The 18328-nt window shown below is 36.9% G+C and overlaps 3 protein-coding genes and 1 non-coding gene across 5 annotated transcripts; 2 read left to right on the plus strand and 2 right to left on the minus strand.

Moving 5' to 3' along the window:
- The first annotated feature begins 6 nt into the window (after positions 1–6).
- Positions 7–7829, plus strand: LOC115973117 (DExH-box ATP-dependent RNA helicase DExH11-like). Its single transcript, XM_031093356.1, has 11 exons — positions 7–113; positions 201–311; positions 539–592; positions 1174–1431; positions 1907–2016; positions 4328–4481; positions 5202–5667; positions 5817–6031; positions 6159–6397; positions 6912–7038; positions 7133–7829. The coding sequence occupies exons 1-11, from the start codon at positions 9–11 to the stop codon at positions 7343–7345; spliced, it is 2052 nt and encodes a 683-aa protein (XP_030949216.1). The 5' UTR covers positions 7–8; the 3' UTR covers positions 7346–7829.
- A 1630-nt stretch (positions 7830–9459) lies between these two features.
- Positions 9460–11432, minus strand: LOC115973116. Its single transcript, XM_031093355.1, has 5 exons — positions 11178–11432; positions 10328–10859; positions 10125–10213; positions 9856–9914; positions 9460–9781 (listed from the first exon to the last, which is right to left on the minus strand). Exons 1-5 carry the CDS (start codon positions 11430–11432, stop codon positions 9460–9462), a joined length of 1257 nt encoding a protein of 418 aa, XP_030949215.1.
- Positions 11433–15101: 3669 nt separating this feature from the next.
- Positions 15102–16778, minus strand: LOC115973110 (suppressor of Mek1-like). 2 transcript variants are annotated; one of them, XM_031093344.1, is made up of 4 exons: positions 16420–16778; positions 16083–16178; positions 15526–15663; positions 15102–15418 (listed from the first exon to the last, which is right to left on the minus strand). In XM_031093344.1, exons 1-4 carry the CDS (start codon positions 16681–16683, stop codon positions 15377–15379), a joined length of 540 nt encoding a protein of 179 aa, XP_030949204.1. In that variant the 5' UTR covers positions 16684–16778; the 3' UTR covers positions 15102–15376. The 2 variants fall into 2 exon arrangements, with proteins under 2 accessions (XP_030949204.1, XP_030949205.1); XM_031093345.1 differs by having other exon boundaries at positions 16083–16175; positions 16420–16772.
- TRNAG-UCC lies at positions 16259–16330 on the plus strand. The gene has a single exon. It is a non-coding gene; the product is annotated as a tRNA-Gly (tRNA).
- Positions 16779–18328: the final 1550 nt, after the last annotated feature.

An 18328-nucleotide genomic window follows, 5' to 3' on the forward strand; every position in this document is an offset into this window, starting at 1 on the left:
CTGATAGTATGTATGGAACTGACCTCACTAGTAGTTCTGAGAAAAGTGAGATTCGTGTTTTCTGTGACAAAGCATTTTCCCGACTAAAGGGATCTGACAGGAATTTACCACAGGTTTGGTTGCTTACTGATTATTATTATTTTTTTCCAATTTACACCATTATTTGGGTGTTAGAGATAATAAAATAATGTGATGTACAGATTGTTAGAGTTCAAAGCCTACTTCATAGAGGGATTGGTGTCCATCATGCAGGGCTGCTTCCAATTGTTAAGGAAGTAGTTGAGATGCTTTTCTGCCGTGGTGTAATCAAGGTAAATATGCTTGTAGACTCTTTCAGTGTTGTATGACATTCAAATTTGGTTTCTCAAAATGATGCTTCAGTTATCCCTAATGCTCTTAGGAGGTTGAGGAAATGCTGCAATCCAATTCTTTATAATGCATCAGAGTTGAGGTTTCACTAACGTTATTTTTGTGCGTATTTGAGTTTTAACAGTCGGAGAAGCTATAGTGGGTTGATGCTTATCTCTGTTATTTTTAGGTTCTATTTTCAACGGAGACATTTGCAATGGGGGTCAATGCTCCAGCAAGAACGGTGAGGCTTGTCTGATGGTTTTACTTTTACCATAATTAGGAGTTGTTCACTGCTCCAGTATTCAATCGTTGTACTAGGTTTATAACTGACCTGTATGTTTTGCATACATCTTTTAATTACTGAAACCTTGAATGTTCAGGTTTTTGAAAGTCAATAAAACTGGCTGCTATTCTGATCGATCAAGTAGTTAGTTCCATGACATTCTAGGTTATAGTAACTTTTGTTTTTGACTTTCTAATTGTTGTTGCATTAGTAACAAAAACGTTTTCTGTTTGCAATGTAAGCATCAAGCTACAGATAAGCTGTTATGGTCATGCTAGTGTTCCTCAGCTTGATAAAGTTGTATGAACAGTCATCTATGAAGGATAAAACATAGTTGGGCATAAGGTCCCCTCTTGTCATCCACTAAATATGGCATTGTGTGTATTGGTGTATGGTTTTATGTCCAGAAGTAGAAACATCAAGAATTACTAATTATGACGAATTAGTTTTTATTTTCCATATCTTTATGTGCTATGCTATATCCAGTTGTAGGTTTGACATTTTTGTATTAGAATTTAACCTAACTGAGGTTTTTGCAGGTTGTTTTTGATACTTTAAGGAAGTTTGATGGCAAGGAATTTAGACAATTATTGCCAGGAGAGTACACTCAAATGGCAGGCCGTGCTGGCAGAAGAGGACTTGATTCTATTGGTACAGTGGTTGTTATGTGTCGTGATGAAATCTTAGAAGAGAGTGATTTGAAGCATGTTATGGTTGGAAGTCCAACTAGGCTTGAGTCTCAGTTTCGGCTGACCTATATCATGATTCTACATCTTCTCCGTGTTGAAGAATTGAAGGTACAATATTCAATTTATGCAACTCCTATCTTAGAATAAGGGTTTTGGATAAAATTCTCTATGAAAGCTGAGCTTCTTTCCAAAAGTGGTTGTAGCTTGGGCTATCAGTACAGATACTAGTCATCCATACTTATGTAGGACATGAATGGGAAAGCAATACATAGATATTTTTATGATATAGTGGGCATATTCTTCAGGCTAATCAGTGAGATGTTTTCAGTTTTATAGAGAAATGGTGGTTGAGGATCTGTATCTACAATAACCTTTTTGGACTGACTTCCTGTCAAGGTTTTTTTTTTTTTTTTTGGGAAAACCTTGCATGTTCTTGAGGAGTCTCCTTTAATAATTACAGTCCAACAGATTGTCTCCTGCATTCTATCATCAATCATTATTCTGCTTAAGTTTTTTCTCAGCCATTTCAACTAATCAAGGGAGTTTATTTAACCAATGTTGGTTGGGGGGACCCTAATTGCAGGTGGAAGACATGCTGAAAAGAAGTTTTGCTGAATTCCATGCTCAGAAGAAACTTCCCGAGCAACAACAACTTCTAATGCGAAAGCTTGCTCAACCCACAAAAACTATTGAGTATGTCAGCAGAATCTTGGTTATTAACGGACATATACTCTTCACAATAAATATTCTTTACTTCAGGCTTCAATGCATGCTAGTACTGCAGATGTTTTGTCTTGTCTGATTTTTTTTGATAAGTAATAAAAATTCATTGATAAAAAAAGGGAGACACACAAGTACACAGGGGGTATATAGGGGTGAACAAATCAAGAACGAACATTACAAAAATCAAGTAGATCCAAAATAGAAGAAAAAGGATGGTTCCTCCACAAAGAGAACCAGTCCAATAAAGTTCTAAAAAATAGAAGCTTGATGTCAGGCATGGAACGCTCGCTATCTTCAAAGCACCTACTATTTCCCTCCTTCCAAATACACCACAACAAACAATGAGGAACAACCATCCATATATCTCCATTACGATGGTGACCAAAACGACCTTGCCAGCAAGCTAATAGCCCAACGACAAACATTGGCATAACCCAATAAACTCCAAATAAACCAAATACCATATCCCACAACTCCAAAGCAACCGGGCAATGAAGGAAAAGATGGTCAAAAAATTCACAATTAGATTTGCACATATAACACCAATCCAAAATGCATACCTTTCTTTTCCTTAAATTGTCAATTGTTAGACATTTCCCCAAGGTAGCGGTCCAAACAAAGAAAGCCACTCTAGAGGGAATCTTCTGCTTCCAAATGCTTTTCCAAGGGAAAAACTGCTCACTATGGCCAACTAGGAGATGATAGTAAGCACTAACCGTGAACCCCTTACTCTTACAAGGCAGCCAACATCTCTTATCCTCACCGAACCCCCTTACAGGAGTGCAATAAATGGTGTTGATGAAGCTCCGGAAAGCGTCTTGTCTGATTTTGGATACCTAAATGTGTTTTCTCTTGTTCGTCACTTAATGTGTATATCATATCGTTAGTTTGGCCTCCTATGCATGGGGATAAACTGCTTAGCCTATCAGGGGTGAAAGCCCCTGGATTACTTAGTAATTGGTTCTGGCGGGTGGGGTCAGTTGCCCATAAAAGTTTAATTAACAGTGAGGATTGTTTTACATTATGCTCTGCGCAACTAATTTGAGTGAAGTTATCCTATGTCAACCAAAAAAAAAAGTTAGTTCTTAGATGTAATAGTTGTGGCAAGTGGATATTTTCCTTTATGCCACGTGTATGATAAAAAGCCCTCACTGCACTATAAATATATTAAAATTATTAAGAGAATTTTTTTCTAGATGAAACTCTGTTACCAAAGTTTCAACGAGGTTGAAAACACTACTTCAAATAAAAATTCACTACCAATAGTTTCAAGAAATTTAAAATAAGTTTCACTATTTTTAAAAAAGTATTTTAATCATCTACATATTTTTTTGTTTTATTAATAAAAGCTGGTCTTATGCATCGTGCTTGCACTAAGCATTAGTGTGTCATATTAAAATAGTTTGCTTTAATTGAACTCTATTACAAAAATCAATTTCTTATACTTTCGTGATTTGGTCGTACCCAGTGCACAAAGCTACCACTTTTGCGAGGTTTGGGAAAGGTCATGGTAGGCAGCCTTAACCCCAATTTATTAGAAAAGTTGATTATCGGACTTGAACCTGTGATTTGTCGCTTTTGGTGGAAGGCGCTGGCATCACCTCTATACTTTCATCATTTGACTACATTAAAATTCTTTCTTTTTCGACTTGCTGTATTTGTCTTGGAATTTTCTCTTACTCCATTTTTTTTTTTATGTTCATTCTTTAAAAGATGGTTTCTCAACTTTTTTGAATGCTGAAATAGCAATATATTAGTCCTGGGTTGGAAAAAGTAACACTTTTCGGCATAATAAAAACTTTTATCATGAAGAAATTAAGCACCTTGTTTTTAAGAATATGACTTTCAGAATCAGATGTGGCATTTCTGGCTGTATTGTGGATTTTATGCTGTTTTAATTGTGAAGGGGAGAGGGGACCATCTAACATTTATGATTTGGTTATGCACACACCCTATGGTCATGAAAAAGTATCATTGATGAATGTAAAGATAATTTATAATATCATTACATTTTCATTAATTGCATATGGTTTATCCTTTAATATCAGTTTATCTTTCTTAGGGTGGATCCAATTTTTGTCACACACCTCTGGGAAAAAAAGATTCAATTTTTGTCCTCTGTACTCACATGTTTTTTTAGATGAATCCTATGTACTTACATTTCCATCTAAGACATGAGGGTAAGGGGTAAGGGAAGGGTATTCGGGTTTAGTTGTTAGATGCCTACTTTTGATGCTCTTTTTTGTCTTCCACTGTCTGAAGCATGTCTGTTTGCATGTAGATGTATAAAAGGTGAACCAGCTATTGAGGAATACTATGAGATGTACGCAGATGCTGAGAAATATGACAGTGCGATATCTGAAAAAGTAATGCAGTTACCTGCTGCCCAACAATGTCTTACACCTGGAAGAGTGGTAGTTGTGAAATCAACATCGGTTAGTTCCTATTTATACTGTATCCTGGTGTTCCAATACTTATATAATCGAGACTCCATTAAATTTACTACCTTATAATTTCTTTATTCTTTTTGTTCTTTGTTTTTCTTTTGGGGGAGGGGTTCTGGACTGTGAAGTGTTGGTATTTTTTGCTGGCCTGCATACAATTATGTATTCATACACCTGTTTTACTTAGTAAATTTCTTGATTGCTGATATTTAATCTAACCATTCATCATCTTCCAGGACCAGGAACTAATTTGGACCAGAACTGATACTATCTTGTGATATGGGTTGGTTTTGATTGGTGTATGATAACAAAAAAATACTTTTTGAACAAAGTGTGACTAAAATTATACATACATTTAAGAGAAAAAATGCATGAATAACAACTAGGATTAGACTTAAAAAAAAAAAAAAAAAAAGAGGATTTTCCTAGAGTCATAAATTTCTCTTTTAATTCATACCTGAGGAAGAAAATCAAGTTGACATCTTTAACCTGTAGTTTGATGAGGTGGCACTTCATATGTTTATATAGCTGACTGGTTCTGCAGTGATGACATTAACTCCCTTGACCATACGTTTAGTGGAATATGCTGTTAGATTCATAATAACTGCATTTATATTATCCTCATTGAACTATATTATTAAAATTCCTTCATTTAGCTGTTTGGATATATGTAATTATGGGGGCTAAACCTAAATCATTCACAATTGGCAGGCCCAGGACCACTTGCTTGGAGTCGTTGTGAAAGCAATTTCTGCTAGTAACAAACAATACATTGTTTTAGTGCTGAAACCTAATTTACCAGTAACAGCACAAAGTCCCCTGGCTAGCATTAATTCACAAGATAAAAGAAATGCAGATTTCCCAGGAGGTTATTATATGGCACCAAAAGCAAAACGTGCCCTTGAGGAAGACTATTGTTCTTCTGTCACTTCTCGCAAAGGATCTGGGGTTATCAACATAAAATTACCTCACTGTGGTGCTGCTGCTGGGGTGAGTTATGAGGTTCGAGGAATTGATGTTACAGGGTTTTTATGCATATGCAATTGCAAAATAAGAATTGACCAAGTTCGACTTCTTGAAGATGGTAGTAGTGTTGCTTACTCCAAGACAGTTCAACAGCTATTGGAACTGAAATCTGATGGAAATAAGTACCCTCCAGCCCTAGATCCAAAGAAAGGTATGACCATGTCTCAACTAACTTAAAATATCAGTTTTGGGGAAAAGTAACCTTTTGACTTGTGCATTCACTCTATATTGAATATGAAGCAAATCGTGTGTAAAATTTGATAGTAGCGTACATGTAAACACTTGGTGATTCTGTTTCAGATCTAAAGTTGAAAGACGTGAATCTTGTGGAAGCTTACAACAAGTGGACTGACCTGTTGGAAAAGATGTCAAAGAATAAGTGCCATGGGTGTATAAAATTGGAAGAACACATTAAACTAGCAAAAGAGATAAAGAGACACAAAGAGGAAGTTAATGCTCTAAAATTTGAAATGTCAGATGAAGCACTTCAGCAGATGCCAGACTTTCAGGGTCGAGTATGTTCTCATGACATTCACCTCTTTTAATTGTTCAACTTTGTGGCAGTTTGATAATCTGAAGTAAATTGTGTCAATACTCAATCACAAAACATTCCGCTGAACATTTTATGTTGTGCATTTGCAGATAGACGTTCTGAAGGATATTGGATGTATAGATGCTGACCTTGTAGTTCAAATAAAAGGCCGTGTTGCTTGTGAGATGAACTCAGGGGAGGAGTTGATTTGCACAGAGTGTTTATTTGAGAATCAGCTAGATGATCTGGAACCAGAAGAAGCGGTGGCATTAATGTCAGCCTTTGTGTTTCAGCAGAAGAATACTTCTGAACCTTCTCTTACTCGCAAGCTGTCTCAGGCCAAAAAGAGGTTAGTTCCCCCTTCTTTTTGCCCATCATCTTTCTCCTTGTATCTTAAAGATCTGATAATTAGATTTCTTGCTGTACTTGGTAGATTGCTCCCCATTATAGTATGCTGTGGATGTATAGGGTTGGAGGATAGATCAGTAGCTTTGCCTCTACTAGGAGATCATTGTGGGGGGTTTTGTATAATTTTCTTTGGTGATAGCCATGAATTTGCAAATTTTGAATTTATCCTGGCAAGTGGTATGTATGGGAGAAGTTATGTGCTTATAAAGATCTGGCTTTTTGAGTTCTCATATTGAACAATTTTGCCCATGGAACTATTCTCTTTAGTGAGGTTATGTGCTTTGGCAGGTGTCATGAAATTCCTAGATGGTAGTCTTGAAAATTGAGTACTGATATGATGGACATTGAGGTTTTGCATTTCCCCCACTTTCTTCCTGGTCCCCCACCCCCACAAAATAAATAAATAATAAAAAAAATATTTATATAATCATTGTATTTTGCTATTTTCTTTCCAGATTATATGACACAGCAATAAGACTTGGGGAGCTTCAAGCCCAGTTCAATGTACAGATTAACCCTGAAGAGTATGCCAGAGACAATCTAAAGTTTGGTCTTGTTGAAGTGGTTTATGAATGGGCAAAGGTTGTCTTTTAGAGCACTTAAATTAGATTTATCCCTTGTTTTTGCAGTGGCTCACCGTCTCATGCTGCTTTTTTTTTTTCCCTTCTCCTGGCAGGGCACTCCATTTGCAGATATCTGTGAACTTACAGATGTTCCTGAAGGCCTGATAGTGCGCACCATTGTAAGACTGGATGAGACATGTCGTGAATTTAAAAATGCTGCAGCTATTATGGGTAATTCAGCACTCTACAAGAAAATGGAAATTGCTTCCAATGCAATAAAGCGAGACATTGTTTTCGCAGCTAGCTTGTACATCACTGGAGTGTAACCATATCATAAATATGGAAATATGGAAGGGGATCTGGAGAAGCAAAGTATGGTGCTCTTACATGTGCATTAATCAATGACCTGCTCAATGTGCTCAAATTCAGCAGATTTTGTTGATCTTTCAACCATGTTAGTTTCTGATATGGATAGTGCTATAGATTACCTATCAAAAAAGTGTTAAGAGATCTATTAGAGCAACAGTCACTCATTCTGTACTTTTAGTTCAGAATGCTTACTTCATCTTAAAATTTCTGCCGCTTATTAGTTATTACAATCTTGTTAAGAGCATTCATGTCAATGTACAGTACTCCCATTTGTGTCCTATAGGTATATTTTGTTAGTAATTTGTTTATTTGTTTATTTTGCTGACTTTGTTAGCTAATTTAGTTGTTGCAAAATTGACCCAACCTGTTAATCCAGTGTACTGGATAGCTGATTGTTGTTCATACTTCGTGGTATAAAACTGAACATTTGATTCTTTTTTATTTATTTATTTATAAGTAAGGCAACCTGGTCTCCTAAATAAAGGAAAGCAGATTATAAAACTGAACATTTGATTCTATCTGTTAAATAATAATTTTCATTATTAAATAACGTGGGCCATGTTCTTAAACATAACTTCTCAAAGATTGTATTGGTTGTTGGTACTGCAGTACTGCTAGAATAAACAATTTAATGGGCTGTTTGGATTGGCGATTCCATAACTCAATTCTTAGTTTTCATAACTTAAAAATGGTGGAACTCATAGCAAAAAAGTTGTTTGACAAACGATAACTCCATTTTCATAACTCTGTTTCCATCACTCAATTCTCGAATTTTTGAGTTACGAGTTATGGAAACTGAAAAACACATTTTGGCTATTTTTAGTTTCATAATTCATAACTCAATGGTAATATTGTAATTAAACACATATAGGGGACCTACAATCACAACTTTTGACTACCTTTTGACTTTTTTTTCTTATCCTGGGTTGGCTATTCAGTTCTTTTTTTTTTTCTTCATTGGTTCAATCTATTCTAGTTTTTTTTTTTTTTTTTTTTTTTTTTTCACTGGTTCGGTCTTCAGTTCTAATTTTTTTTTTTTTTTTTTGTTTTTTTAGCTTCTGTGAGTTTGGGTATTGAAAACAAAAACAAAAAAGAAAAAGAAAAAGAAAAAGCTACATCGGCTGACAGGTATGGACCCACAAATAGTATGAAAAATATTGAATGATAGAAATTGGGTGATGATGCCAAATGGGTGTGAAAAATTAAGTGATGAGTGATGAAAATCAAGTGATGAAATTTCTTTTTGATAAGTAATAAGACTTTTATTGAAAAAAAATTGAACATCGTGCTCACGATGGTGAACACTTTGAACAAAGAAACAAATACAAGAAGATCAAGAGTTAAAAGAAATAGAAACTAAAAAATCAGCTACAGTAGTATAATTCGTACACCCCCAAATACGAGCCCAAAGAAACAGAGTACGAAAAAGTAAACATTTTAAATGTTCCAAAGTTCTCGCATTGTCTTCAAAAATGCGGGCATTACGTTCTTGCCAAACTAACCACATTAAACATGCCGGGACCATGTTCCAAATGATAGAAAGACGCTTTCCAAACCAGTTTCTCCATATAAAGAAAAAAGATTTCACTGACCTTGGCATTACCCATTGAATCCCAAACACTGCAAAAACTTCACACCATAAGGCATGAGAGAACTTACAATGAAGAAGAAGGTGATCCACTGATTCCCCATCGCAACAACACAAACAACACCTATTAACCAAAAACTGACCTTTCCTAATAAGGTTATCAATGGTGAGTATCCCATCATTAGCTGTTGTCCATAAGAAGAAAGATATCCGTCTAGGCACCTTAGTATGCCATATACCCTTCCAAGGAAAGGCATCAGTGGTGGAACTAACTAATAGCTTATAAAAAGAGCGCACATCAAAAACACCAGATGTAGTTAATCTCTAGATCAGCCGATCATCCCCCTCACCCTTCGGCATAGACGAATAAATAAACTCAAAGAATGAGTAGACAGTGGTTGCTTGCCAATCCTGAGGACCATGACGGAACAATAAATTCCAGCTCCTACTTCCTTCTGAATTTGAAACAACCAAGTCAAAGACTCATGCTTCTTTAGAAACAGAGCAATCATACATGGAAGGAAAAAGTTCATTCAAAGGAGTAGGCCCACACCATGTATCATGCCAAAAACGAACACGGTTACCCTCCCCCACATTATACAAAATTTGGCTAAAGAACTTCTCTGATCCTTCTTTAATACTCCTCCACATCCCACACCTGTGAGCACCTCTTACCCCTCTAGTGCACCAGCCACCTCTTGCCTCTCCATATTTGTCTGCTATAACCTGACGCCATAATCTATGATTCTCTTTCCCAAACCGCCACAACCACTTCCCAAGTAAAGCCTTGTTAAACAGCCTAACTCTTCAGATTCCCAAACCACCACACTCAACTGGCAAGCATACCTTATCCCAAGCAACTAAAGGATATTTAAAAACATTCTCTGAGGCCCCCAAAGGAAATTCCCCTGAATTCTTTCAATTCTTGCAGCCACAGCCTGAAGGATAGTAAACAAAAATAAAAAGTAGGTGGGAAGACTCGATAGGGTACTTTTTAACAAAATAAGCCTACCTCATTTGGATAAATACAGTCTTTTCCATCCAGCAAGCCGTTTCTCCATCTTTTCAATAATAGGATTCTAAATTGATGAATCCTTATAGTGTGCCCCAAGAGGCATGCCCAAATATCTCATAGGCAGAGTGCCCACCTTACAACAAAGGATACGAGCCAAACCATTCAAATCCCCGACATCGCCAACAGGAACAATCTCACTCTTGCCTATATTAACTTTCAGGCCTGTAATAGTTTCAAAGAAAATCAACAACATCCGCACATATAATAACTATTCCCTAGAAGCATCACAAAGCAATATAGTGTCATCAGCAAAAAGAAGGTGAGAAATATGGATACCCCCACGTCTATGCGACCCCGCTTTAAATCCACAAAGAAAGCCACCATTTTCTGTCCTCTTCAACAGTCTACTCAACACTTCCATAATCATTAGAAATAAAAGTGGAGACAAAGGATCCCCTTGGCGAAGACCACGAGAACTACCAAAAAAACCTTTAGGGGATCCATTAATCAAAACTGAGAATTTAACTGTAAAGATGCACGCCTTAATCCACCTACTCCATCTTGCCCCAAAGCCTATCCTATCCATAAGGTAAAATAGTGCATTCCAATTCACATGATCATAAGCCTTCTCAATGTCCAGCTTTATTATAACACTAGGAATACCACTCTTCAACCTGCTGTCTAAGCATTCATTAGCAATAAGAACCGAATCAAGAATTTGTCTCCCTCCCACAAAAGAATTTTGAGAGTCAGATATCAATTTATCCAACACTCCTCGAAGCCTATGAGCCAACACCTTAGCCAACAATTTATAAAGGCTACCCACAAGACTGATAGGACGAAAGTCTTTGATATTTACTGCATTAATCTTCTTGGGAATCAAACATAGAAACGTGGCATTAAGAGATTTCTCAAAAACACACTAGCTGTGGAAATCTTTGAAGAAAGCCAATATATCCCCTTCTAAAACACTCCAGCATTTCTGAAAGAATGCCATGGTAAACCCATCTGGCCCAGGGGCCTTATCACCTTCTGCATCCTTAAGAGCCTCAATAATCTCCTCCTTCTCAAACTCTCTCTCTAACATATACCTCTCAGTTTCATCTAGACAAGCGAACTCTAACCCATCAATAGTAGGTCTCCAAGCTTTCGGTTCTTGATATAATCTCTAATAAAAATCCACCACCTGATCTGTAATATCTGACTCCTCCTCAAAGAGAACGCCATCCACCTCCACACCCCTAATCTGATTGGTTCGGCTATGGGAATTGGCAATTCTATGAAAGAACTGTGTGTTGTTATCACCCTCTTTGATAAACAGAGCCTTGGACTTCTGCCTCCAAGAAATCTCTTCCAAAGAAGCCAGAAAATCTATATCTGATTTAACCGCCAACCTTCTAGTCTTGTCCTCTTGAGTCAACACCTGCCTCCCTTCTCTCATGTCAATGTCTAAGAGCTCGGTCAAAAGACTCTTTTTTCTAAAAGCTACATCTCCAAAACATGCTTATTCCAGTGCTTCAAATCCCTATTAAGGGCTTTCGGTTTACAAGCTAGAACATGACTTGGAGGTCCCACAAAATGATAACCATTCCACCAATGACGAACCTTATCCACAAAACCCTCCACCTTTAACCACATATTTTCAAATCTAAAAGGATTCTTCCCCCTCAACATACCACCTGCCTCCACTAGCAAAGGACAATGATTCGACACCATCCTAGGGAGAGTTCTTTGAGTCACATCTAAGAAATGCTCTTCCCAATCTGCTGTCATCAAAACTCTATCAAGTCTAGACATAGAAGGACTATCAGAATCAAGAAACCAAGTATATTCACCTCCTACCAAAGGCAAATCAATCAGTGAATGTTTAGCAATGAAATCTGAGAATTTAAACATAGCAGGACTAAAAGAATTACAGCCAAGTCTCTCAGCCGGATAATGGATACCATTGAAGTCTCCAAACAAACACCAAGCCCCAGCCCACCGTGATCTCACTAAGTCTAATTCTGCCCACATTGCATCCCTAAGACTTCCGTCAGTCGGTCCATACACCCCTGAACAGATCCATTCAAAGCTATCTGACACACCCTTCAACATAATTGAAATTGAAAAACTTCCAACTACTGAATCTACCCTCTCAACAACCCTATTATCCCACACCAGAATGACACCCCCAGCTGTATGTATGGCATCTAAGGCCCCCCTAGTCTACAAAAGGGCTACCCCAGAGACTTTTAACCAAGCTGGAACTGGTACTGTCTAGTTTAGATTCTTGCAAGCATACTATATCACACTTCCATTCCCTTAAGAGATTCTTCACAACATCTCTTTTATGGGGATTATTCAAACCCCTCACATTCCATGACAGCATTTTTAAATTCATTTACCAACAGATGAACCCAAACTAGAGGATTTCAAACTGCCTCTAGAACTTCTACCAGAATGCCCATCGTAATTAATAGATGAAAACAAATTTCTTAACTCCCTCATCACCTTTTGGTTTGAGTTGCTTACCCAACGAGTAGTAACAACATTGGCTTACTGCTCCCAAACCTTCTCAAGTTTTTGAAAAAAATCAATACACTGTCTCTCACAACAATCAATTGGGAAACCCACATAAGTACTAAAATCTTTAATCGTCCTACTCACCCATTCTGAAGGCTCCAAAACCTCTTCCACTGAAAACCCATCTAAACCATCTTCCATAGAGATGAGATCAAAAGAACCATTTGGGTCCCACAAAGCCAAAGGTGTAATGACCTCAGGATTAACAGCCTCGTCATCCTTACCCGACATCAAAGAAGCATCCTAAATCAGTATAGGAACCTCAGAGTCAATCAATCCACAACCCACCTCAGAAATAGGAAACTTCAAGTCCGAACCCACCCTCACTTGGCTCTGAACCTGAACTGGGCACCCAGAATTTTTAGTGGTTGTCGAATGAGCTCCAACAGCAGTATTGGCAATCAAAAACCCAACCCTTTGGTCCACAATTTGATCATCGGCAACTGGGAAGTGTGCCGGTTCTCTATTGGCACTCAAGATAGTCTCCACAGTATCACTGTGATCATTTGAACCCGAAACACTATCATCGGGCTTCATATCAGTCGCAAGAGGGCCGCTTAGCCTCTTGCTAAAGCTCTGGAACTCCCCTACCTCTGCCTTGTGAGACAGTTTCTCATCGGACTTTGTATCGGCAGTAGGGGAGCCACCCAATCCCTCACCGGAGCTTGGGATCTCCCCTTCCTCATACTCGTATGTTCTCGATCCTTGCCCAGTCACCCACTCTTTCATTTGTAAATTATCAGATCCATCGCCTATACAGACATGTTTGGACACGTCAAATAAAAGTTGGCCTGACCCATTCTCACAATTGGGTTGGTGGGCTTGAGCAGGTCGACTTACAATGGGCTGTAAATTACCCCAAGAAACAGTCCGTTTACCCTCACCCACCAAGTCAATAGATATTTTTAAACAAAAGTGGGCCTGGGTCCATTTTAAATGACATGCATGTATAGGCCTGCCAGCTGTTGACACACTAGCAGAATTTTTTGAAGCATCAAATCCCCCCAAAGACTCAAACTGATTACGCTGATCAGTTGTATTTAGAAGTTGTTGCACAACACGTAAATTACTCCCTTTATTTTCGTGGCCATTTAATTTTTTCCAAACTTGGGGTTTTTGCATGTCAACTGCTTTTTCAAATTCTCCGCCTCCGGCCACCACCTCTTCCTCCGATCTAGCAATCGTCTTCCCCAAAAAATGTTCACGTAATCTTCTTCTAAACAAAGTCCAACCACCTATCTTGGTCCCTCTGGAACCTGTAGGCAACCCCTTCTTACACCATTGTGGTATTCAAAGATTTCCACAAAAAAGCCACCCTTGTTAAATCTACTAATAAACTCCAAAAGTTTAGAGTTCTCACGTAAACGTTTGAAAAAAGGTGATTTTCGGAAGTTCCATTGATCTAGGTCTGCCAAACAAGCAATAATCCAACCCAAACCCGAACGACCCACCCTAATGGAGCCATGGAACTTACCCCATCATTCATGAATAGCAGAGGAATCTATCCTACCACCCTCAAAAGCTAAAGAAAAAACCTTTGAATCAATACGAAAGACAGCTGAAATCCTCTCTAACCCCCCTGACTGTGTTTTATGATTGGGCTGTTGAGATTTGGGTGGCTGTGTGGGAGTAGCAGTGGGCTTTGATTGTAAAGTTGAAGGGTGTGAAACGGTATCAGTATGGGAAGCTATGGGTACAGGTATCAAGGGGAGTGGTGGTGGTCCCTGACCAAAAGTTGGCCAAAAAAATTGTGGTGGTGTGAAAAAAGGTAAATAGGGATGATATGGGTTATAAGGATGGCAAGTTGGTAGTGATGGTGGTGGTAGTGATGGTGTATATGGATGCTGAAGTTGGACAGGTTGTGGCGGAGGGGGTTGTGGATATGGTGGAGGTGGTAGAAGGGTAGGGCGAGGTGGTAGAGAGGTCATGGTAGAGAGGTCGGCATGCATTTTAGGATTAAGTATATGAATTACAGTGATGGAATTTCCTTGGCCAAACAACCCATAAGCCTTGAATTCAAGTGGCATATCTTGGTGTTTCCATCCTTCAATGTTCAAGGTTCAAATCCCCATCCCCCACTCCCAACTATTGGATAATCATAAAATTATCATAAAAATAGTTAGAATAACTAATAATTACCTTTTCTTTCATAAGGTTTGTACAGAGATCGAATGCATAAGTGACAGTTTAATAGCTAGAATAAGTAGGATTCAAACCCCAAGAACCCACTCCCCTAATTTACCTAGCAAAATAAAAAAATAATATTGAATTTCTATCCAAACCTCTCATCACTTGGAATATATTGAAGTATTTGTGGTTTAACTACGTGTAAAGAATATTGAATAATTACCCCGTACTGAAAATTATTATTTAATACATTGGAGGTATACATTATTCCTTCTATTTAGTTTGTGAATCTCATTATGAGAGGGATAATGCATCTATTTGGCGGTTGTGGGGTTCTGAAAAAAATAACGTATATATCTAATTATGTATGCATTAAATATCTTTTCTTAGCCTTGTTTAATGTAAATTTCGCTAGAACTTGATAAAATGTTTCCCTCTTTAGGCCAAGAAGGAGAATTTTCTTAAGAGCCAGAATCAGAGTACAATAATCAGAGTACAAAGGCTACATAGCACAGTCCAAACACAACCATCCGTACCTCTCTTAAACCCAAGCAGGTACCACGCAGATACCATTTCATATCCAACAGATATTTTCCATACGAAGTCACAATAAACATGCCTAGAAAATATGCAAATTCTAGATCTTTATTGAAAACAATGGCTGAATCAGAATGGCACCCATTCTCCAAATTTTTAATTCTCACTCCTTTTTGGCTTGTCTGAAGCATGAATTACCTGAAACAAAATTCATCCAAATAATTTAGTTAAAACCCAACTTGGAAATTTGGTGAAAAAACATATTAATTTTAAGTGCTCATAGAAGCAAGCAGACTGGTGTGTACCGTATTAGCAGAACCAGGAATCCAATCATTAGTGGCTGGGTTACGTTGGCAAGAGGTGTGGCAGCTAGCCACAGACTCAGGTTCTAGGTGGAAGCATTGGCCATTATTGTCCCCCATTTTGATGAACCCTGTTCCTGTCTAAATTACAAATACTTAAAACAATCAATTTTTTTTTCTCTGCTAGGCAAAGATCCAATTATAAAATTTTAATTGTTTTATTACACGGTCTTTCATATATTATGTCTCAGCATTGAATGAGTAGCCATGTGATTTTATTGGTTTGAAGTTAAGGAAACACAGTGTCAAAAGACTCAAAACAAATAATAAACTACTTGGTTCTTTTTTAGTTAGTACAATTTTGTGAATAGAACGTATAAATATTTGGAACCCTTTTTTTTTCTTTCTTTTTGGTTTATGAAACATTTTGATAATCATGTTGATTTTGTTAGATATTAGTGATGAATTATACAAAAAAGTGCCATAAGAGGCTACTAATTTCTTAACTAGAGAAGAAAGAGAGAAAAACAAAATTGCACTGTAGGTGGCAGTATTAGTACCGTGTGGTGCTCTTTGTCAACACAGTTGAGATCCTTGTAATACTCTGTCTCCACAAATTCCTCTGTCACTTTGCCTCCATCGTAGATCAGCTTCTGCTTTAGTCAGTTACAGAACAGAGCATGTCAAATTTTATAGACATGGGTAAATAATAATTAACAAAAAGACATCGCAACAAGCGTTTGTAGTCCAACGGTTAGGATAATTGCCTTCCAAGCAATAGACCCGGGTTCGACTCCCGGCAGACGCAAAAACATTTTTCCTGTTAATTATTTTTTTCATTTTTTCAAACAAACAAATTGAGAAATGAATAGAAGTTGTCTAAAAAGAAAAACCAACCTGAGGATCATTTTCGAGACGTTGGAACTCAACGAGTTCGGGGATGAAATTGTTGTCGTTGTTGTTGTTGTTGTTGTCATTATTTGAGTTTGAGTTAGAGAGAGCATCGACATATTGAGTAGAATACTCACTACGCTGAGGCTTAGTGTGGCGCTTTGGAGCTGCTTCATCAAAGTACTCTCTTGCCTTTGCTTCCAACTTTGCTTCTTCTTCCACCGACAAGTGATCGTCACTCCTATTTGGCCTTTCCCTACAGCACTCCATTTTTTTCTCTTATTAAAATTTCTCTCTCTCTCTCTCTTTCTTTTTGCTATAATTGAGCTACAGAATTTAGATATGCCTATGCCTATGCCTATGCCTATGCTTAAATAGATGATATCAGATTTTTTTTTGCCTTTGGTTTTGTCGACTTGATAGTACAATCATTTGGGAAAAATATCAACCTTTTTGGAAAAATATCTTGGAAAGCTGGTCTCAGGGACCGGTAGATAGGTGGCAAGTTGGACTTTTTCTCCTAACCGACTAGTAGTTGATTACAAGAATATATTACATACACATATTACATCTATATAATTTTGTGCTCTTGTTTTTAAATTTATAAAATATATAGATATCAAAATATTTTGTTTTAAAGTAATAGACAAATTAGAATGTTTAATGGATAGATTTTAAAACTTTGGTCAAATTAGTTTTTTGAAATATATGATAGAATTTTAAAAATCAATTAGTTTAGTTTATGGTGTAAGATGTAAGTAAAATTCAAACTACAGATTTCTTATTTAAAGACAATAGATTTTACTAGTTGAAACTCCAGGTCTCGAGTCTCTTGTTAGCAATAATCTCTATATGCAAATACAATTTTACATTTTATCATATAACAATACAGCCTCACGAGAAAGCTGTAAAAATGTGTAAAAGAATTGTCTATTAATATGATAATCATCCGTCTTAACTACAAAAATGTGTAAGATGTTGTCTTAGATTGTTTTTTTTTTTTTTTTTTTTTTTTTGCTACATTAAGAGTTCCACTATAGGAGATTGAACCCTACGGGCCTACACGTCTCCTATAGGAGGTACCTTAGACAAAGATGTTTGGTAGTTAGTCAATTGTAATATAAATGTTTTATTGCTGAACTCCTAAAAGCTAGTATACCCCAAAATATTAATTTATTGACTCTTTAATAAGAGCTTAGGACAAATAAAGTGTAATTTTTTTAATGAAATTGGCAAAAAAATTATTGCTAATAAAAATATTTACAAGGAGTACATGTTGGGGGAAGACAGTGCCTCAAAGCAAATTACAAAGAAAATATAGCCAAATAATTATACAAATTGTAAATCATAAAGATGCGACCAATACAATTTTCTATAACAAAAAATCTATAACAGAGAAAAAAAAAATGAAGATTATTAAAATCTTTTTTTTAAAAAAAAAAAAACTACTTCCTAAGCTAAATGCATGGGAAATAAGGGTTGACAACCCCTAAAAGCAAATAAGAAAGGCAGAGAGATCAATAAGAAAGGCAGCATATGACTCTTGAGGGACGCACTATCTGACACTTGTGATGGCGATCAATAGAAGCTCAGGCACATATTAGCAGCAAGTAGCTAACATGCACCAAAAGAAGTCTAATTCTCACCCATTCCTATGATCCCTTTATTGCATTTGGTATATGCATTCTTTGTCAAGAGATCTAGATCTCATTATTATTGTGAGCAAATGATTTTTAAGATAATTATTGTAAAATCATATTGAAAATTTCTGTACAAATGAGTAGAGTGCATGATGTTCAAGATAATTATTGTAAAATATTATAAAGAAGTCTAATAGGAATGGAGTACACATTAGTTATATTCAATTCCATAAACTAAAGGAACTTTACCAAAAAAAAAAAAATAAATAAATAAA

Source organism: Quercus lobata, unplaced genomic scaffold, assembly GCF_001633185.2.
Source record: "Quercus lobata isolate SW786 unplaced genomic scaffold, ValleyOak3.0 Primary Assembly Scq3eQI_2004, whole genome shotgun sequence".
In the NCBI taxonomy this organism is placed as follows: Eukaryota; Viridiplantae; Streptophyta; class Magnoliopsida; order Fagales; family Fagaceae; genus Quercus; species Quercus lobata.